The 22,473-nt window shown below is 46.8% G+C and overlaps 1 protein-coding gene across 2 annotated transcripts; it reads right to left on the reverse strand.

Annotated features, from left to right (window-relative positions):
- Positions 1–11,834: 11,834 nt before the first annotated feature.
- Spmip9 (sperm microtubule inner protein 9) lies at positions 11,835–16,886 on the reverse strand. Of its 2 annotated transcripts, none has more exons than XM_050126406.1 (3): positions 16,860–16,886; positions 14,951–15,043; positions 11,835–12,254 (listed from the first exon to the last, which is right to left on the reverse strand). In XM_050126406.1, exons 1-3 carry the CDS (start codon positions 16,884–16,886, stop codon positions 11,835–11,837), a joined length of 540 nt encoding a protein of 179 aa, XP_049982363.1. The 2 variants fall into 2 exon arrangements, with proteins under 2 accessions (XP_049982363.1, XP_049982362.1); XM_050126405.1 differs by having other exon boundaries at positions 11,835–12,257.
- Between the last annotated feature and the right edge of the window lie 5,587 nt (positions 16,887–22,473).

Raw genomic sequence — 22,473 nt, forward strand, 5'->3', positions numbered from 1 at the left:
TTACCACCCTGCTTGGGTCGAATGACTATCCCAGGCGCACACCTGCGGCGCGGCCAGTGGGTATGAGTGCTGCATACCAAACCCCATCCTAAGATACTAAGGTGGCTGGATGGACCAGCGGACAGACCAGACAGGCAGAGACAGATAATAGATAGGTAACATTTGCAAATCAACGTCTAGTCTCCCTGACAACGTCTATGGCTCCCGTTAAGAAGCAGCACACAGGTTTATCACATCCAAGAATGTACCCACAATGGGCATACTCAAAGAAGAACCGGACAGGGTCCCAAGGGGGAGGACCAGAACGGAAAAAAATAATAATAATAAAAGGGATAATAAAAAGGAGCATTCAAAAGCAGGGGTCAAGAGGGCTGCTAGGGCTGATGACCCAAACCAGCAAGTTTGGTTTTTTATTCCCCTCAGATGGGGAAACAGAAAACCAGCAAAGGGCATCAGGCAGCAGAACACAGGGAGCTCAGAATGTCTCAAGATCCCCCTTAGCAAGGTACATTCTGGGATGACAGAGTATCCCAGGTTCTGAACATTTGACCACACATATAGGGGGAATGGCAACTGTAAATTCCCGGAATACAATGCCCCTGGCCCTGGCTCCAGTCCATAGCCAGCCTTGTGAGGCATGATTCTGGCCAGGTGAGGGCAAAATGCCCACATCCCATCATCAGGGCCTCCCAGCAGTCCAGTCTGCAACCCAGCCTATCCTCCAAATGTGTGTGTGTGCATGCATGCATGTGCGTGTGTTTGCGTGTGTGTGCGTGTGTGTGCATGCATGTGCGTGTGTGTGGTGCACTCGCACTCATTCACAAAGAAACAGATGAAAAGAACAATGAGATCCTATTTTCCTATGATTACACAGCAGATGTTTTAAAGATTTACTCACTGCTTTGAAAATCTTTTCCCTCTCGTGACGCTTTTTGTGGTCTCATACACATAAACTGCACGCATAATTTCAGTGTGTGTTCTGCATGTGAGAGAATCTTGCTGTTTGACTGTCTGTCGATTGCGTTGGGTGGGTTACTCAGTCTAGGGGTTTGTATCCCACCCTGCAATCAGTTATTCCAGGGTCTCGGAGGGGCGCTACCTGGAAGGGAATGAGCTAAGACAGAAGAAGGAGGCCAAGCAGATTTGTCAAAGCCTCCGTTTATTAGGATCATGGTTGCTGCTTATATAGCCCCTGAAGGGTAGGGAAACTGGACTCTTGCAGTGTGTTCCAGGTCACGTAGGCCAGGTTACATTCGGACAGGTAGGCCAAGAAGTCACAAGTTGCCACACCTGGTTCCCTGGATAGCTGGAATGTGAGGCAGGTTCCGCTAACAGATAGCTCTCCATCAACAGCTTAATTGGGTGTGGGGCAGGTTCTCAATAGAACATAATTATGGGTGTGGGGTTCTCTGCAGACCCCCCAGGGTGATGGTTCCTTTAATGATTTTTTAGGGGGGAAATGGCTCGTGACAACTGTCTACCTTATTCCATCCAACATGATGGTCTCTAGCAGCATCTGTTTTTCTTCAAATGCCGTTTTATTTTTCTCTGGAGAAGCATAAAATTCCACTCTGTACCACCATTTTTGTTGTTTTCTCCCCAGCCTCTGCAAATCCCAGGCTGACTTGGAACTCATTTTGTAGCTGAGAAGACCTTGAAATCCCGATCCTCCTGCCTCTACCTCCTGAATGCTTGGGTTACGGGCACATGTCACCATGTCTGCTTTCTGGAACACTGAGGCTCGAGCCCAGGATCTCCTGCATGCAGGTGAGCAGCCTGCTGACTGAGCGGCATCCTCAGCTGTCCACAGTGTCTTCCTCCACATCTATTTACTAATAGAACCAGAGGCTGGCTCCATTTCTTAACCATTGCTTATAGCACAGCAATAAAAACAGATGGGCAAGTTGACTTAGAGTCCATAAGTTACATACCCAGGGAGGGGGTGGGAGGGGAGGTGGGAGGAGAGGAGGGAGAGGAAACTACAGTCTGGATGTAAAATAAATGAGTAAGCTTCACTAATAATAAGTAAATAAAGATGTATACCCAAGAATACATAGCTGGATTATGTGGTAACTCTATTTGTAGTTAAGGGACCTCCACACTGATTTCCATTGCGGAAATCCACATTCACACCAGTGGTAAATAGGATTCCTCTTTCTCCCACATCCTCACCAGCATTTCCTTTTCTTCTGTTCACACAGGGTCTCACTATATAACTCTGGCTGGACCAAGGCTCACTACGTTGATCAGGCTGGCCTCAAACACAGAGATCCACCTGCCTCTGCCTCCAGCAGCATTGTTTTCTCACTGAAAGTCAGCTGACTGGGGTGAGATGGCGTCTCCTCAACAGCTGTCACTCACATTTCTCTAATGACCAGGATGCTGAAGGTTCAAGTATTTCCAGCCTCTACTTCCTATTTTGCGAACTGTTGCGTTCAGTTCATTAGCCCATCCAGGGGCTGAATGACTTGTTCTCTTGGTGTCAGTTTTTCCAGTTATCTCTTCTGTGCATTAGAGGACTGGATCTTCAAGAAACACCAACTCTCCACCTCCACCTCCAGCCTGTACATCCTTTCTGCCATCCCTTCCTCAGTGTTCCCTAAGCCTTGAGGAGGGGTGGGATATGTATGTGCCACGTGTGCATGGGCATTCAATGGTCATTTATTGTCAGTGAGTCTTGGCAGATCCACTGCTTATTGGAGAGGGAAGGTAGCTTCCAGCAGCACTAATTTATAAATATGGCATGATCATTTAACAACAAACAACAGCAGTAGCCCCCTCCCTAGGGCCAACTGGGAACTCCCCAGACAGTTTCCAGTAGCAGATCCGGATTCTTTCCCATGGATCAAGCCTCAAATCTTATCGCAGTGTTTGATTTTCCCCACTTGCTGCTCTTACACCAGTATGTGCTTGCCTAGTCTGGTGATAGTGCTGCTGCACATGGGGTTCAAAGCTGTGCAAGACTAGCTGAACTGTTGTCAAAAGTGTCTTCCAGTCACGACTAGTGATAATTTGACTCTAGCCTTCTGAGTAGCCCTTCCCAAAACTGTGAGAGTTCACCGCTAGTTCTTAGAAGCTGACTGGCTCACATGTTTGAATGCTTGGTCCCCAGCCAGGGGAACTGTTTGGGAAGGATTAGGAGGTGTGGCCTTGCTGGAGTGGGTATGGCCTTGTTGAAGGAAGTGTGCCACTGGGGTGGACTTTGAGGTTTCAAAATCCCACCCACACGAGGCTCAGTGTTTTTCTCTCATGGTGTTGTAAGGAGAGAGGAGAGGGCCTGCTTTTGGTCCCGTCCACCCGGCTAGCGTAGCCCCAAAATAACCACACAGAAACTGTATTCATTTAAATACTGCCTGGTCCATTATCTCCAGCCCCTTATTGGCTAACTCTCACATATTAGTTTAACCCATCTCCATTAATGTGTATTGCCACTTGACTGTGGCTTACTAGCATGAGTCTAACCAGCATCCGTCTAGGACAGGAGAATCCACTGGCTGGGGATGAAACATTCAAACATGCGAGCCTATGGAGGCCACTCTACAGCACCACATTACCTATCAAGCAATTTCTATTATTGCTGTAGTTTAACAGCAGCAGGAAGGAGAGTCACACCATACAACAAAACTCACATGGGAGGGGAAGGGGGAGGACACTGCAGAGACAGCCCCTGGGGGCAAGAGCAGAGCAGAGAGAGAGAGAGAGGCTTGTCTTTTATAAAGGGATGTAGCACATGCATATAGGGAGAGCTCTACCCTGACTATAGAGAAATGAGAAGGAGATGTAGGCCTCAATAGTCCATCAGGACCAAGTAAGTGATTCCAGTGTCCAGGAGGAAGGAGATGAACTGCCCTGATACTGTAGTGACTAATCGGGGCTCCCTGTTAGAGATAACAGTGTCGGGCCAAAGGAACCCGGTCCCCTTCAGTCATCCATGGCCAGGATGGCTGAAAGTTGGCTGGAAGGTGGTGTGCATCTGATGTCTCTATGCCACAAGGGGCACAGGGACAGTCAACAGTTCAATGTCCCTCTTGGTGACACCTTGGACATGGTCTAGGTAGCCTGCAGGGATTAAAACAGGCCTGGACCCAGTGACCCTCCTGACCACATTTGAAGCAGGAACCCAATAGTACTTGAGCTCTAGGAGGCAAAGGAGTCCAGGCAGTCCCCAAAGCTGGTTGAATGACCTTGGCCAGCGTTTGGTATTTCTGTTTACAGGCTTTCTCTTCTCTCCCACGGTCCACCTTAAAGGGCAGGGCTAAGACTTCTGCCAGTGGGGTTAGGCATCCTCTCTTCAAACATTAAAGCTTGGCCCTACTGCTGGGGAAGCTCTGGGAAAAGCAATAGGCCATAAAGGGTTGTCCGCCCTCTGAATTTTCAGGGTCTAGATTGGTTTACTGTAAGAGAGTCTTTGTGAGGATTACTGTAAGAGAGTCTTTGTGAGGAGTTCTAGGTACCGAGACGGGTTTTCCTGTTTGTCCCGGACAACTTCTTGGAGTTTTTCATAGTTAGCTGGTTTAAGGGTAGCCTTATGGAGACCAGCCAGGAGGCAGGCTGTAAACTGATCTCTAGCTAGAATGCCACCTGGGGTATTATAGTCCCATCCGGGATGCCAGTGGGCACAGCCTCAGCCCCAGCCAGGTGTTCTGCATTAGTTTGGTGGATTTCATCTGCATGTGCTCTAGCCTGCTCCCAAACTCACCTGTGTTCCTCAGGGGGTAGGTTGTTAGCTAGAATATATATTGTGGAAGGTGATACATTGTAATTCTTTAATGAAAGAAGCAGAGTTAGATGTAGAAGACCTCAGGGTTTTTTGCTTGTTTTCTATTTAAGAGAGTTCATTTGAGGAAAAGGGGACATGGGGACTGGAGAGATAGCTCAGTGGTTAAGAGCACTGGCTGCTTTTCCAGGGGTCCTGAGTTCAATTCCCAGCAACCGCAAGGTGGCTCAGAACCATCTGTAATGAGATCTGGTGCCCTCTTCTGGCCTGCAGGCATACATGCAAACAGAACACTGTATACATAAATAAATCTTTTTTTAAAAAAGAAGAAAAAGAAAAGGGGGCATGTACCTTAAACCAGTCCATCCACACCAGCCACTTCTCACAAAGGGAGAACTGTGGCCAGGGTTGGTCTGGGTAGAGAGAGATGGAGAGGGTCTCATAGCGGAGTGGGAACCAATAATGGGGGAGTTGAAGTGGGTGCTGGAGTTGGACAGTTAGAATGGCCTGTTACTGGGGAGGTTGAAGGGGCTGGAGGAGATGAAGAAGGAGCAGTTGTGTGTTGAGGTCGGTTGAGTGGAAGCTCGTTAACAGGGTTGAGAGCAATAGAGGGTTCCTCCAAACCAGACTTCATAGCTAGGAGGAGCTGAGTGGCGGGACAGGAAGGACAGAGGGAAGTTTTGGAGCCAAAGTAAGAGAAAGTTGGATATAAGGGCACCTCCTTCCTCTTACCCAATCTCTGGCAAAAGTTGCAAAGGTCCTGTATAATATTGGGATCCAGGTTGCCGGTAAGTGGCCACTTTGATCTAAGGGTTATTGGGGTCAGACTTGACTGCAAAGGCAGATAAACTTAGAATCCCTTAAGTCTGTGCTAAGTATAGAGGTCTAAGGTTTATCCAAGAGACATCTCAGAGGGGTGCTTAAAGGTATGTCAGAAGACGCAGTTCCCATGAGTGAGGCAGAGAAATAAAATCCAAAGGCCTGAAATTCCTAGCTTCCCAGGAATCCAGGAAGGGATGGGTTGAGTAGGCACAAGCGATTCAGTAAGTCATCACGGAAGAAATGAGGGCTCTGAGAGAGATGTCATAGCCTGATATCAGGCCTTGTGGGCGGGACCAAAAGGTGAGAAATCACGCTCAAGAGAGAGTAAGCCTCACTCCATTTTGGAAAATGGCCAAAGGTGAGTATTGGCGAAGAGGATCAACCATAGCCTTAAAGATTGTGGTTGAGGATTCCTCTGCTTCCAAGAATACCAGAGCGGTGCCTCATGCTAAACTGCTACTCCCAGGGATCTAGGGAAGTGTTTACATAACAGGAAGAAGGGAAACTTTCCAATCATACATGTGTTGCAGGGAGGACCCATCGATCCATTAGGTGGAAAGTGAGCCTGTTGCAGGTAGACTGGGAACAGGATCCGGGCATGCCTCAGACTGTCTGTGGGCAGGAGCCACCGCCAGGAGAGCCTGCCAGTCTTGGCACCAATGTCGTCGTTTAAAGGGCAGAGGAAGGGAAGGAAAGTCACAACATGCAACAGAACTCAAGTGGGAGGTTTATGGGGGTGGGGGTGCAGGAGAGAGAGAATGAGGGGTGGGGGTGGGAGGATGCATCTGAGGACTTATTCTCTCAGGACCCTGAGAGCAGGCCAGTGTAAATGCCTGAATGCTAACATTTCTTCCCTCCCCTCAACACAGGGCAGCTTTCATATTTTCTGTGAAACTGACTCTTTTTTAGATTGATTTATTATTTTGACTGCATGTATATCTGTTTACCACATGCACACAGTGTCCTTGGAGGCTAGAAGAAATTATTAGATCCCCTGGAACTGGAGTTACAGATGGTTGTGAGTCATCACGTGGGTGCTAGGACTTGAACCTGGATCCTGTAGAAGAGTCAGTACGTCAGTGCATTTCTCCAGCCCTGAGTTTGACCTCTTTTTTTTTCCCAAGACAGGGTTTCTCAGTAGCTATGGAACTTGCTCTGTAAATCAGGCTGGCCTTGAACTCACAGAAATTCACTTGCCTCTGCCTTTCAAATGCTGTGATTAAAGGGTGTGGCCCCATCACCTGGGGAGTTTGACTTCTTAGGTACCTTAAGTGAAATATACATACCTTCTTTGGGTTTCTATCTTTATTGAAGAGACACATGACCATGGCAACTCTTATAGAGGAAAACATTTAATTGGGGTAGCTGGGTTACAGTTCAGAGGTTCAGTCCATTATCATCATGGTAGGACATGACTGCATGTAAGCAGACATGGTACTGGCGAAGGATCTGAGAGTCCTACATCTCGTAGGCAACAGGAAGTAGTCTGAGACACTGGGCAGTATTTTGAGCATGTATGAGACCTCAAAGCCCACCTCCACAGTGGCACACTTCCTCCAATACCTACTCCAATAAGGGCACATTTCCTAATAGTGCCACTCCCTTTGGGGGTCATTTTCTTTCAAATCACCACACATACATATAGTGTGTATGTGTGTGTGTGTGTGTACAACCTCTCCACCCTTGTTCTCCACCAAAATAATGAGAAAATGTGTGTATACATTATATATATATTATACATTTGGAGATTAATGGGCACATTCTGGAATGCGGCTCCACCTGAATGGTCTCACATATTTCCACACAGACCTCCAAACCCTTATCTGTTCATCCAGCCCACCACCCCATTATATTTGTCCCCAGGAGAGCTTGACTGCTGTTCCCTTTTCCCAGGAGTGCAGTGCCTAATTCTGCTGCTTCTCCCATACAGCTCCAGCCACTAAGCCTCCTCTGAACTGGATACACACATGAGCCTCACAAACTGGTTCCAAACCCTAGAATGCTTCTTCCATACAGCGCCAGCCACTCAGCCTCCTCTGAACTGGATACACACATGAGCCCCACAAACTGGCTCCAGACCCTACAATGTCCATCTAGACCCAGTGTCCACATTTTCTCAAGGAGCCCAGGGTCCTCCTTAGGCAGGCACTCTCAGAAGTGCTCACCCGTGGACAGGGTGTGTTAATGGTCACCAGAAGCCTTGCTGCCACAGAAGCCTGAATCCACAGTGCAAATCCCTGTGCAGCTGCTTGGTCCCTTGTCCTTTCTATGAAATGGGCATGGAAACTCCCAAGTCTGGGGGAAAACAAGCATGAAGAAAGTTAGTGCCTGTGGCTATACTTTGTAAAGCTTGAGGAATATTCATATTCAAGGACTGTTGGCCTTACCTCCAAGTCCAGCCCTGTTTCTGCAGCTGTTTGGGTCTTTAGCGAGGGTCCTTCCCTATTGCTGACTACAGGGGGACAAGCCCCATCAGCACTAGGATATGCAAAGAAAATCCATGAATGAGGCGGGGCTACTTTTCTATCTGAGGGGTAAATAAGGAAACACACTTTCTGCTGGTAACCTAAAAAGGAGGGGGAGCGACAAACTCACTTTCCTGATGGTAACCTTCTCCTTTCCTTTAACTTAGTCCCTCTTTCTTGACAATCTCTCGTTATGTGCAGACGTTTCTCTCCTGCCCAGTTACATGTTTCATTACTCAGTTATATCTCTTCTCACGACTACACGTCTTCCTTTTGCGTGTTTCTCCTCTATAGCTCTTTTCTATACAGCTCATTTTCCCTGTCCCCACACAGGTCCAAATCTCCACACAGCCACGGCTCTCCATCTCATTTCCATATCCTCTCACCATTCGGCACTTTCCACAATTCCTAGGCACAGCTCCTCTGCGCAGCAGCTTTCACACAGCTCTTCCTCACACTCATTCACACACACGTACTTCTCCATCAGCCACTCATTCTTTACTCTCACTCACTCATTCTCTCCTGCTTCTTCATCTCTCCCACTCCTGTCTCCCACGGCCGTCTTCTCCCAGCACCTCTGCTCCTCTCTGCCGCCCCTGACTCCTCTTTCTCTGCTCTGCTGCCTCTTGCCCTTCGCTCTCTGCCTCCCCGCATCTCTGCTCTCTGCTGCTTCTGCCTTCTCTTCCTCGCTGCCTCTCTTCTTACAAAGTCTAGACAATTATAGGTTGTTTTACAGGGCTCTACCCAAACTCCAAACGTAAGTTAAGTCACGTAGTTTCTCTCAGGCTAGGATTGTCACAATCACCTGTGCACGTAGATCTAAGTTGGTGAGGGTTCCCAGACAGAAAATGAAATTGGAAATCAAGACTTAACAATAACAGTTAGCTGGACCTTGAGCCTGAGACTGGGACTACGTGCTGACTAAGGTTGTTTCAAACAACAAAACGACACCTGGGAGAATGGCTTTGTGTTTTAGTCTCCAGGGGTAACCAGTTGATGTCTGTAAAGGCAATCAGCCTGCTTGGACTCTGCTGAGGTCTTGGCTAAATGTGTAAAAGGCTACTTTAGTAGCTGAGAAATCTATGTCAGAGTTATGAAAAATATTTTAGTATTATTTCTGTTCATCGGTATTATGTAACAAACCTCTAGATCGTCCATAGCTATATGTGTGCCCACTAGATGAAGTGTACGCGTGAGATAAACACACAAGTAGTGGGAACACACCCAAAGCTGTTATTAGGGAAGAAATGAAGTTCTTAGGGAAGAAATGAAGTGAGTCAGAGAAGTTCCAAACAGGAGCAATTGGTTTCCACAGCTAGTGACCCCGCAGCTTTTCCAAGGGCTCCCTGCCAGGAAATCATGTGTCTGATGGGCCAACCTGTTGAACACTAATTGTCATCTGTGTATACTGCTGCTGTCGTGGCAGCTCTCCCAGGGCCAAAACATGACAAGGGAATGACAGCCTGTACGGCACAAGATTGGAAGAGGCTGGCCGGGCGGTGGTGGTGCACGCCTTTAATCCCAGCACTTGGGAGACAGAGGCAGGCGGATCTCTGTGAGTTCAAGACCAGCCTGGTCTACAGAGCTAGTTCCAGGACAGGCTCCAAAACCACAGAGAAACAAAAACAAAAAAGATTGGAAGAGGCTGTTTCCCTTTGTTATAGCATGGTGGAGGGCGTTCTGTGGGGACATGGGGAAGGGTGCCAGCTCAGGTCTCTCTTTACTCCTCTTGCCCCTCCTCCTCTTCTGTTTTTAGTTTCTCTGTAGCTTTGGGGGCTGTCCTGGAACATGCACTGTCTTCTGAGTGCTGGAATTAAAGGCATATGCCACCATCACCTGGCTATTTCTTTCTTCTTCTTATCCTCCTCCCCTTTTCCTTCATTCTTCTCTTCTTCTTTTCCTCTTCTTCCTTCTTCTTTTTCTTCTTCTGCAACAAATGTGGCTGGAAAGATGGCTCAGTGGTTAATGATGGATCACTGGCTGCTCTTCCAGAGGACTCAGGTTTGATTCTCAGCGCCCACATGAAGGTTCACAACCATCTGTAACTCCAGGATCTGACATGCTCTTATGGCCTCTGAGGGAACCAGGTATGCACATGGTCCACAGTAAGCAAGCAAAACATCCATTCACATACCAAAATAAATTAAAAGACACAAAATCATTATGGTCACCCTTCCTCATTACCTCCTCCAATTCTAATTATCTCCCAAACACCTCACTTCCAAATACCAGCGTCCTACGTCCTCGGAAGTCAATGTCCAGCACCCAAGCGCTCTGGAAAGACATTCTAATCATATCTGTCGGAAAATGCCTAAAACAGTGGGACTTCACAGCAGGGCTGCTTCTGTGGCTCTTTTCAGCTTATTGCAAGTTGACTTCCATAGTCCCAGTTAAAAGTGTGACCCTAGGTGGATTGGGCAGTTTATGAGGTCACTGTCTGTGGGTCCGGAATCTATCCCTAGTAAATGAACTGGCTTTTTGGATCCCATTTCCTATGGAGAGATACCTTGCTCAGCCTAGACACAGTGGGGAGGCCTCAATGCAATGATGGGACATTCTTTGTTGACTCCGAGAGGCCATACCCCCCCTAAGGAGCAGATGGGAATGAGGTGAGGGGAAGGTGGGTGGGGGTGGGATGAGGACAGAGAGGGAGAACTGGGATTGATATGTAAAATTTAAAAAAGAAAAGTGCAACCCTCACGTAATTGCACTTAGAGATTGTTAAACCTGTGGCAGAATGGGAGCTCAACTCATTAGAAGAAAGACTTCGGTGTAAAAGAATATGACCTAGTGTCTCCCGCCATCCCAGAGCATGGAAAGCTAAAATGGAACATCCCATAAGGTTCAAGGCCAGCTGTTTCAAAACTCCTCACCAAGGGCCAGTGAGAAGGCTCAGCAGGTAAGGGCACTTGCTGTCAAGCCTGAGAACCTGAGTTCAAAGCCTCCCCCCAAGGGCTCCTGTGATGGCTGCAGAGACCTGACTTTCACAAATTGTCCTCTGGCCGGGCGGTGGTGGCACACACCTTTAACCCCAGCACTCGGGAGGAAGAGGCAGGCAGATCTCTGTGAGTTAGAGACCAGCCTGGTCTACAAGAGCTAGTTCCAGGACAGGCTCCAAAACCACAGAGAAACCCTGTCTCGAAAAACCAAACCAAAACAAAACAAATTGTCCTCTGACCTCCACAAGCACATAGTGTACAACCCTTCTGTCCTTGCCCTCCAACAAAATAAATTTTTTAAAAAGGAAAGAAACCCACTCCCACCAAAAAAAAAAAAAAAAAAAAGAAAGAAAGAAAGAAAGAAAAAAAAAAGAAAAAAGAAAGGATGGGCTGGGGGATGGCTCAAGCACGAGTTTGAATCTCCAGAACCCATGTGAAGCCAGGTGCAATAGCACATCTTTAATCCCAGTGCTTCCACGACCAAATGGGAAGCAGGGAAAGGACACATGCGTACCCTAGAAGCTCGTTACCAGCCAGCCTAGGGTAAGCAGTAACAAGCAACAAACTGACACCTGAGATTGTCCTCTGACCTCCACCTGTGTACCGTAGCATGCAGGTGCCACCGCCCCCCCCACATACACATGCATTCGACACACACACCCCCAAAAAGCTATAAAAAATAAAAATGACATTAATTCCAGTTGAGCACACACACACACTGATTTTTCCCTCCTAATTCCCTTACCTCCCTCCCCCTGCACTGGGGTCATTATGACGACACACCACCGCTCGTCATAAGGAATATCTTCCCGGATTTATTTTTTGGTGCCTTCTCTGTGAGAGCTGGCATGGAATTTCTTCATGCATTGAAACAACAGGTGTATCACACTTCTACTGGTAAAATGGCATCAAGGGGCCCCACCTATTCAAGATGGGGACCTTGACTCTCTGCTGAGAAAGACAGGGACAGCCAGGGAGTAGAAGGTAGCCTTTGCCCAGTTCTGGAGCAGGCTGCCGCTCAGGCTCCATGAGGCACGGGAAGTCTGCCCTCTGGTGAAGCAAGAAGGGCTCATACTGGGCCAGATACAGAGCCAGGGAAGCTGGGTATGCAAAACGGCAGGTGCTGGTGAACCTGCCCTCATCCTTCACAGGAGTTGCCCGTTTCTGTGGTGGGAAGAAGCCAGGGACTCCCAAGTCTTTTGCAGTCATGTAGGGTCTTTTGAAGGCGGGGTACCCATCCTCCAACTTGGGGTTGGGGTTGGGCATGGGCCGGTAAAACTCTTTGTTCCGGAGCTGAGTGTCAAGCTTGGCCTGCTGTAGAAACAAAGAGAAGACTGAGAAAGGTCACCGAGGCAGTGTCCCTCAAAGCACGCCAGACAAAATGCACACTGCTATAAAAAAAAAAAAAAAAGTGAAGTTCAGGGCAGGAGAGAAGACTTGACTAGCGAGAGTACCGGCTGCTCTTGCAAACGACCGAGGCGCCATTCCCAGAACCCATGCGGTGGCTCACAACCATCTCTAACTCCAGTTCCCAAGGATCTGACACTCCTGTGGCCTCTGTGGACTTTAGGAATGCACGGACATATATTCCGTGGGCATATATTGTGTGGGCATCCTAGCATACATGTACTTCACACACATACAAACATAAATATAAAATTTAAAAAGGAAAAAGGCAGGCAATGGGGCACACACTTCTAATCCCAGCACTTGGGAGGTAGAAGCAGGTGGAACTATGAATTCTAGGCCAGCCTGGGCTATAAAGCCAGTACCACAAAGCCAGGGCTCTATAGAGAGACAAACCTTGTCTCAAAAAGCAAAACAAAAAGAAAATTATGGCTGCACACCATATGGTTCCATACTTACCAAATTTGTGAGACCTTTCAAGCTGTGCAAGACAACGGTGTCACCATGGCCACCCACCGCTAGGAATGGTATGAACCAGAGTAAGCTTTTAGTGGAAACTGCATTGCCCTGACACTTGAGAATTAGCAACCCCTCTCCTGGCAGGAGAAGCTCTGGCAGGTTAGGATGCGCTTCCTCTTCACAGAAACATCCAAGTGGGGCAAAAACAGCCCAAGTGTCCCCAAAGGGAAAGGACACCCACATTGTGAAGAGTTTGTAAAGCATAAAACTACACAGAGAATGAGTGATACCCATGATGCTTAGCAAGAGAGAAAGCTACAGAAGGGTATGAATAATTCGCATGAATAATGGGGCTGGAGAGATGGCTCACTGGTTATTAGCACTTGCTGCTCTTGCAAAGGGTTGAAGTTTGGTTCCCAGTACTTACATGGCAGCTTAAAAAATAGTTAACTAGGGCCGGGCGGTGGTGGCGCACACCTTTAATCCCAGCACTTGGGAGGCAGAGGCAGGCGGATCTCTGTGAGTTCGAGACCAGCCTGGTCTACAAGAGCTAGTTCCAGGACAGGCTCCAAAACCACAGAGAAACCCTGTCTCGAAAAACCAAAAAAAAAAAAAAAAAAGTTAACTACAATACCAAAAGATCTGACACCCTCCTCTGGCCTCCAGGTATACATATGATGCACATATATATGTATGCAGGCCAACTACACATGAATCAGTTTTCATTACATAGTACATTTTATTTGTGTGTGTGTGCATGTGCGCTCTTGAGACACAAAGAGATGGGGTGGGGTTGTGTGCACATCTGTACAAGCACATGTGGAAGCCAGAGATCAACCTCATAGGTTGTTTCTCAGGGACCATCCACCTTGTCTTTTGAGACAGGGTCTCTCACTGGTGCCCATCTGGGTAGACTACATAACCAATGAGCTCCAGGGATCTGCCTGTCTCAGACTCCCTAAAACTGGGATTATAAGCACATGCTACTCTGCCTGGCTTTTTAAGTGGATTTTAGGGATCAAATTCAGATCCTCGTGCTTGTACAGAGAGTAGTTTACCAAGTGAGTAATCTCCCCAGCTCAATTAATTCCATCTTTAAAAGGAAAGAAGTGGAGAGGCAGAATAGAAGAGAAGGAGGAGGGGGGCTAGGTCTGGGTGTATAGCTCATTGATAGAGTGCCTGCCTGCCCGTTCCGAGTTCAGTCCCCAGCACCACGTGCTATCTTGTGCACACGCCTGAGAGGAGGAAGCAGGATTATCAGAAATTCAAGTTCAAGTGCATCCTTGGCTATATAGCAAGCTTAAGGTTAGACCACATGAGACCTTATTTCAAAATAAACAACATGAAAGATTAAAGGAATTCTACAAACACATTAAGCTAACGTTCAGAATATGGAGGTAAGCAAAGGAGTGCTTTTACACGTGCCATGCTTAAGCTGGTTAAAATGGGTACGTTGGTGCTGGTTCTATCAGTGTTAAATTTTTGTTGCATTTAGTTATTTATTGCATATGCATGTATACACACCACGGTCTGTGTGGAGGTATACACACATGCCATGGTATATGTGGAATTCAGAAAACAACTGTGAGAGTTAGTTCACTGCCTCTACCATGTGGGTTCTAGGAACTGAACTCAGGCTTGGTGGCAAGCACCTCTACCTGCTGAGTCTCTCAGTGGTATTATATATTATATATAAATATAGTTTACATTTAAACTATAAATGTATAATGCTTCCAGTTTTATGTGTGCTATATATTTTGGGATATCACATGCACGCATGTGTACACACATACAAACGTGTAAAACCTCTAAGTGAAGTCCCCTGCCACTGGCTATTTTAAAAACCGCAATGTCCACACTAAAGTAAAAATCATGGGCCGGGAGAAATGGTTCAGTGGTTAAGAGCATTTGCTGCACCTGTTGAGGACCAGGGTTCAGTCGCCAGCACTGGCTTGGTGGCTCACAGTCATCCAGCATTCTGGTTCCAGAGAAACCAACACTTTCTTCTGACTTCTTAAGACACTGTATGCTTGTAGCGCGCGCGCACATACACATCAGGGGAAACACATACAAAATACAATAATAATAAAGATCACCCCAGGGAATCATAGATTGGATAAGAGACCAGCAACTCTCCCTACCTCTTGTGGTGTGACTCTGGAGTATTTGTGCTTTCCGAAGGGCTTATAGTCGACCATGTACGAACTTTGGTATATGTCTAGGTCCACGTAGTTCTAGAAGAGAGGAAATGAAACAATAGCCTGGCCCTGTTGTTCTTCAGCCTAAAGCTCTTTCAAGACTTATTGGCTATAAAATAACAGCCAGCTTTGGGGCCTGGCATCCTCCCATGGCCACAGGAGCCTGGCACATGCTTGCTGCCTGATAAAAACAAAACTGTTCTCTTTGCCAGTGGGCAAACTCCTATGCATGTTCTAAAACCCAGATCAAATGTCACTTTCCCCAGTCAGCCTCCCACCTTCTAATGCCCCAGCTTTCAAAAACAAAAACCTTCCTCCTTTCCCCTCTGCTTCAGTAATATGCCTGGCAGGTGTTGCTCCAGGAGAACACAGTCTGACCTCTGAGGGCATCTGCACACACACACACACACACACACACACACACACACACACATCTTTTTTTGGGGGGTTACTTTGTGGTTTTGTTTATTAATTACATTAATTTTATTTTATTTTTTTACATAGTCTTTTTTTATTGAAAAAATTTCTGCCTCCTCCCCACCTCCCATTTCCCTCCCCCTCCCCCTACAAATAAATCTTAAAAAAATAATTTAATGAAGCAGCTGGGTATGGTGATACAAACTTATATAACAGCATTTGGGAGGTAGAAGCAGGAAGTTCAAGATTACAAGGCACATGGACCACAGAAGACACTGGCTGCTAGTCAGACATGGTGGTGCACACCTCTAATCCCAGCATTTAGGAGACACAGGCCAGTGATCTCGGTGAGTTCAAGGCCAGCCTAATCTGAGTAGTGAGTTCCCAGATAGCCAGGACTGTGGAAAGAGATCTTGTCTCAAAAACAAAAACAAACAAAACAAAAATATTGACGCCAAAGAACGAAAACCACCAAAGAACAAGCAAGCTGTGACAGAAAGATGGGTCAGCTGTTAAGAGCACTTGCTGATCTTGTAGAGAACCTGGGTTTAATTCCCAGCACCCATATAGAGGCTCACAGCCAGACATAACTTCAATTCCAGGATATTCATTTCTGCCTTCTGGCTTCTGTGAGTGCCAGGCACACACATACACATGGATAAATGCAAAACACATACACACAAAAAAAATAAATAAATAAAAGTAAGCAAATCTTTCTTTTTAAGGCAAACAAAAAGAATTTAGCCAAGTGTGGTGATTTAATTGAGGAGGTGGAAACAGGTGGATCTCTGTGAGTTTGAGTGATGTGGGATCCCCCTCTGTATGTTGTGAATACATTGGTTAATTTAGGAGCTGCTTTGGGCCTATAGCAGAGCTATAGGGGACAGAGCTAGGCAGAGAAAACTAAACAGAATGCTGGGAGAAAGAAGGGTAGAGTCAGAGAGATATGGCAGCCAGAGACAGATGCTGGGAACTTTACCAGGTAAGCCACTGCCACATGGAAATACACAGATTAATGGAGATGGGTTAAATTAAGATGTAAGAGCTAGCCAATAAGGGCTGGAGAGATGGCTCAGAGGTTAAGAGCACTGACTGCTCTTCCAGAGGTCCTGAGTTCAATTCTCAGCAACCACATGGTGGCTCACAGCCATCTGTAATGAGATCTGGTGCCCTCTTCTGGCCTGTAAGCATACATACAGACAGACACTGTATACATAATAAATAAATAAATCTAAAAAAAAGATAATTAAAAAAAAAGAAATTGCTTTCTCAAAAAAAAAAAAAGAGCTAGCCAATAAGAAGTTAAAGCTAATGGGCCAAGCAGTGATTTAAATAATATGGTTTCTGTGTGATTATTTGGGGACTAAGTGGCCAGGAATGAAACAAGCGGCCTCCCTCCAACATGTTAGAGGGGACAAAAACCTACATTGCTCACCTTTTTGGGGTTTACCACACGTGCCATGGCCAAGGACCTAGAAAGACATATCAGTTAGCCCTGCTCTGCTTCAAGCAGGGGCAATATCCCACTATTTCCACAGCTATGCAAGCAGGCAGGACTGCTCCGGTCCCCTTAGTCCATCCCTCTCCACCTTCCCTAAGATTCTGCCTTACATATTCCCTGGAGCCAGTGGAGGCCCTAGGGATGGGTGTATGATACCCTGTGACAAAGGGGCTATAATGCAGGATTCAGAGGAATTAGAATTTACTCAAAATATCAGCTCTGCCTCACCAAAAGGTGCATCAAACAGCAAGGCAAGTTTTATAACCAGTTTATGAAAGAACAGAAGCCATGACTTTACAGCATCCGCCATTCCCTAGGCTGTAAATCCCCCAGCATGGCTGTTCTGAGCTTCTAACACATTAATCACTGATGCTGTGTTGCAGAGACACACAAGAGTGGGATCTTTCCATCCAGTGTGAACCTACCATCCCGTCATCCTACCCGGAGGAGGCAAAGCCCAGGCCTGGGGCTCCAGCTCCCCAGGTCAAAAGCAGGATGTCCAAGGTAAAGAAAGTTGTGAGGCATTCGCATGTGAAGGATGAGCATGGAGGTCCAATCCTTGTGCCCAGTCCTGAAGTCTTAAGGGAAACCATGTTGTGGGTTTCTCTGTTTCAGTGTCTCTGTCTGTCTGTGTCTCTGCCTGCCTGCCTGCCTGCCTGCCTGCCTGTCTGTCTGTCTGTCTGTCTGTCTGTCTGTCTGTCTGTCTCTCACACCTTTCTGACAGGGTTTCGTGCAGCCCAGGCTGGCCTCAAACCTCTGTGTAGTTGAGAATTACCTCAAACTCCTGATCTTCCTATGTCAACCTCAAGTTCCAGGTATTACAAGTATATACCACACACCTTTAGTCTCAGTACACAGGAGGCAGAGGCAGGTGGATCTCTGCATGTCCAAGGCTAGCCTGGTCTACATAGTGAGTTATTGTCCAGCCAGGGCTAGGGCTACATAGAGAGACCTTATCTCAAAGACAAAGGAAAAATGAAAGAAAGAAAGAAAGAAAGAAAGAAAGAAAGAAAGAAAGAAAGAAAGAAAGGAAGGAAGGAAGGAAGGAAGGAAGGAAGGAAAGAAGAAACCAAAAGGCAAGAGTGAACCACCATGCCTGGTTTATGTGGTGCTAGGAACCAAACTTAGAGCCCCATGTATACTAGATAAGCCACCAACTGAGCACATCCCCAGCAACCATTCCTGCATTTCACCCGCAGCAACTCTCTGCCCAGAGCTCCAAGCTGATCAGGCATTTGTGACCTGGCCAGCTACTGGCCAGACAGACCTCAGCTGATGCTCCACGTTTCCGCCTTCCTGAATGCAGACAGCTTCTACCCTGGGAGAGGGTCTGTTTTAGTTCAGAGTCTACCTTACCTTTTGACAAGACTCAGTGTTCCTGTCCTTCCAACCCCAGGTGTCCCTGCTGTATGGAGAGTCCTGTTGGCACTGTCTCACTGACACACCCGCCCCTGAGATCAGCCCTGACCTACACAATTAAACCTGCTTTAGTCATTGGCCCTGGTCATTGTGACGTGGGTAGCTAGCCACCCCTCCTGAATGTCAGTTCCCCTGTCCCTGGCTTACCACTTCTGGAGTCTCAGTACATCTGGATCCACTGGGCCAGAATAAACCTGATTGGATGGTACTGGAGGGGAGATGCTTTTCAATACTCTACAGATGAGGCTATTGCCAGGAGAAGTAATTGGTTGATGACATCAGCCTGTGTCTTACTCTCTTTTGCAAAAATTAGTAAGGCTATTTATTTATGTATTTATTTTAAAGATTTATTTATTTATTGTGTATATAGTATTCTGCCTGCATGCATGCCTGCAGAAAACACCAGATCTCATTACAGATGGTTATAAGCCACCATGTGGTTGCTGGGAATTGAACTCAGAACCTTTAGAAAAGCAGGCAGTGCTCTTAACCACTGAGCCATCTCTCCAGCCCCTAGTAAGGCTATTTAAAAACAACCAACCAGCTGGTGGTGGTGGTGGTGCACACCTTTAATCCCAGCACTTGGGAGGCAGAGGCAGACAGATTCTCTGTGAGTTCGAGGCCAGCTTGGTCTACAGAGCAACTTAGACCAGAGAGACTTTCAGGTCAGGCTCCAAAAAACTACACAGAGAAACCCTGTCTTGAAAACAATCATCAATCAATCAATAAAAAACAAACAACCCAAAGCAGAAAGTACCAAGTATTTCTGAGGATTCAAAGAGTAAAGCTCTTATATGCTGTTGGTGGTGATGTAAAATGGTTTATCTAGTGAAAATAGGGTGGAAGTTTCTCAAAAGTTAAGCACAGGGGCCTACAAGATGGCTGGCTCAGCAGAGAAAGATTCTTGCCACCAAGTAGTACTACCTGTGTTTGAATATCGCATTTACATGGTGAAAAGAGAGAACCAACTCCTGAAAGTTGCCCTCTGACCACCACATGCACATGGAAATATAAATAAATGTTTAAAAAGCACACAGAGGCCGAGTGGTGGTGGCACACACATTTAATCCCAGCACTCAGGAGGCAGAGGCAGGCGGATCTCTGTGAGTTTGAGGCCAATCTGGTCTACAGAGCTAGTTCCAAGATAGCCAGTACTATACACAGAGAAATCCCGTCTCTAAAAACAAACGAACAAAAACAAAGCAAAACAAAACAAAAACGCAGAAAAGAACCACGTGATCTGGAAATTTCACTTCTAGTCATAAATCAAAAGGAATTAAAAGCAAGGAATCAGAGACAATGGATGCCGCTCCCTTAGCAGCGGAATAAACAATGCCTAAAAGGCCACCAGCAGTTGACCGGCTCACCCATATCTGGTGCAGACTCACTGCCCATGACTCAGAAAGTCCTGACCCATGCTATGGGGGATGAAGCTTGAAAACATTATTCTCAGTTCAAAAACTAGTCACAAAAGGCAAATGAGATTGCCAAGTGCATAGAGACAGAACGTAAGTTTATTTCTTTACTTGGCTCTTGACAGAGCAGCCTGCAGGAGAAACTGGATGCTGTTCATGCAGCCTGCCGGGTAACTCCACTCCAGAGAGTCCTCTGCTGGAGACTGAAATCCTGTGTTGTTCCCAGTCCAGTCTTCCTCACCACAGACTATGACACAGAACTTCACATCATCCTAAATTTAACTTTTTACAATGCAATACAGCATGCCCCTTTGTGTATGTGTGGTATTTATGTATCTGTGCGTACGTGTGTGTGTGTGTGTGTGTGCATATGTGTGCATCACTTCCCACCTTAGCCTTAGCTTTGGAGACAGGTTGTCACCTAATTTGGGTAGTGCTAGGATTCAGGCATTATCCTAGTCAGTCCAGGGTCCTATGGCTGCTATGCCACTCTGGAGGTGCAAAGGTCCCTTTAAGAGACAAGCTCTGCTACTCCACTCTCTCCTTCCTGATGCTCTTCTGAAGGGGCATGCAGGACTTTTCCTGTTCTCTCTCTCTCTCTACAGACCAAGCTGGTCTCCAACTCACAGACATCCACCTGCCCCTGCCTTCCGTATGCTGGGATTAAACACTTGCACCACCATCCAGAGTTATAGACCTCTCAAGTATTTCCTTTACTAACATGCAAACATATGTTTTCTACATTTGTAAGGGAAGGGAAATAAGCTGGAATGTAAACTTTGTCTTGTTTTGCTTTGTATAGCTTTCCCTGCAATTGTGCAAGTTGATCCTGACCTCAAGGGTCCTCCCACCTCAGCTTCCCGATACTTCACCTTGGATGTGTGTGGGGACACATTGTGTAGTGTAGGGTAAGACCTATTAAATAAAAATTTAGTAACCAATAGTACTGCAGAAGCCTGGTTGTGCTAAATGAAACAGTATTTAAAAGATTGCAAAAAGCTGGGGGGGGGGGCAGGGAGACTATGTGGACAGAATCCAATAACCAGGATCATGGGAACAACCAAGGCTCCCAGGAACATCTTTTGTTCTGCAGTCCTCCCCTCCCTCCTCCAGTGAGAATAACCACCTCTTCGTTGCAAAACACTTGTCCAAACACACACTTACAGGTTGACTGTGAAAAGCAAAGGGGGTGATGTACATTTAGCTTCTTCATTCCGGGTCTAGTATGTATACAGTAGGGGTTTAATTATTACTGCACAATGCCCCCAAAACCCTTCTTAGTGTAAATCACATTTCAGCTCCTGTACCCTGAAGGGAGAGCCTGGCCCCCAAATTTCAATGCAAATTCAGTTTGTTAGTATTGTTAGATCGCAGGAGGAAGTTCTCCCAAGTCAAGAAGCCCTGATTCCTCCAGGCTTCTATTAAAGGGATTACAATCCGCTTCCTTCCTAACAGGGTTAGTACGCCGTGGGAAGCCCCCAGGCCAGGGATTAAAGCATTTACGCCTTTAATTAGGAGCAGCCTTTCCCTAAACTCCAGAAACACAAACAGTCAGGCCACATTACAAAGTAGCACGCCCTCTCCTAGAGCCTGGGGGCGGGGCAGGTGGCTCCATTAGCAAACAGGCATTTTCCCTCACCACAAATTAAGCCCCCTTCCCTTCGGAAACAACCAGCCAGGTAAGGGAGATGTTCTTTGGCACAACGGGACAGGAGGAAGCTACCGTGAGACTGCCCCATCTCTAGGAGGGGCTGTGCTGTCTAGTGAGGATGCTGTGCCATTTCAAAGCAGTGGGTCATTAGCGTTCAAGGAGACAGCTCTGGAAACGACAGAGTTAGTTTGGCGAGATCTGTTGCCACGCGATGCTGCTGCACCGGGAGCACACAGGCTCTGTCCTTTCCCGGTCCGAGGGTCCCTGGAGATCAGCTTTGTCCAGGAACAGCCAAGTGACCGCTATTTCACAGCTGCCTGAAATTCATGGTATTGGCCTGGGGTCTGTCGTCACCTTTCTCCGTCCCCAACCCTAGACTCTAAAGTCTCTTCTCCAACAAGTCTGTAGTCTTAAAATTGAAACAGGAAACGATGCTGTCACGGTCGCCCCCTACTGTTCTTTAGGGGAGAGAGCTGGGACCTAGAGTTTGCCAGGAGCTTGGACTATGCAGGGCAGGGGGGACTCACTGCTCAGGAGAAAATACTATCAAAAGCCGCTGTGATTATTAAAGAGACCTAAGAATTCAGGGCCTCTCACTTCATTGTTCAATAAAATGTCTAGCAGGTATATCCCAAGACCCCAGTGGAGGCCTGAAGTGCTGAGCACCACACCTTAAATACGGTCCCCTTTTCCTGGACACGCCTCTGATAAAAATATGATCTATAAGTTGGGCAACGTACACCACTAAAGACAGCACCTAACAATAAAATAAAGAACTAAGAATAACAGACTAATAAAATTTATTTGAAGCTCACACCCTGAGAAATCCTCTGTCTACAGTATGAAGTGCTACTCTATCTGGATACACCTTCAGAGACAAAACCCCAAAGAATGCATTACCAGCTAGCTGGGCAACCCTTAGCCTACTTAGATTGAATTAGCCACAAAGGATGGCTGGCTAGTTCAGAGTCACTTGCCATCCACTGCTAAGCTACGTGTTTCCGTATTTTCTTGCTGAGCATAACTAATCTCACAGACTATCTGTACCAGAACCAGACCTGGT

Source organism: Alexandromys fortis, unplaced genomic scaffold (assembly GCF_014885135.2).
Source record: "Alexandromys fortis isolate MF-2015 unplaced genomic scaffold, M_Fortis_MF-2015_v1.1 scaffold_257, whole genome shotgun sequence".
Classification (NCBI taxonomy): domain Eukaryota; kingdom Metazoa; phylum Chordata; class Mammalia; order Rodentia; family Cricetidae; genus Alexandromys; species Alexandromys fortis.

What these genes read in the sequence shown, in the direction of transcription:
- Spmip9 (XM_050126405.1), bottom strand. Translation starts at nt 16,886, where the DNA reads ATGGCACGTGTGGTAAACCCCAAAAAG. An exon ending in GTGTGGTAAACCCCAAAAAG is followed by an intron (nt 15,044 to 16,859) that starts GTGAGCAATGTA and finishes CCTCTCTTCTAG; the next exon opens with AACTACGTGGACCTAGACAT. An exon ending in CCAGAGTCACACCACAAGAG is followed by an intron (nt 12,258 to 14,950) that starts GTAGGGAGAGTT and finishes TTGTTTCTACAG; the next exon opens with CAGGCCAAGCTTGACACTCA.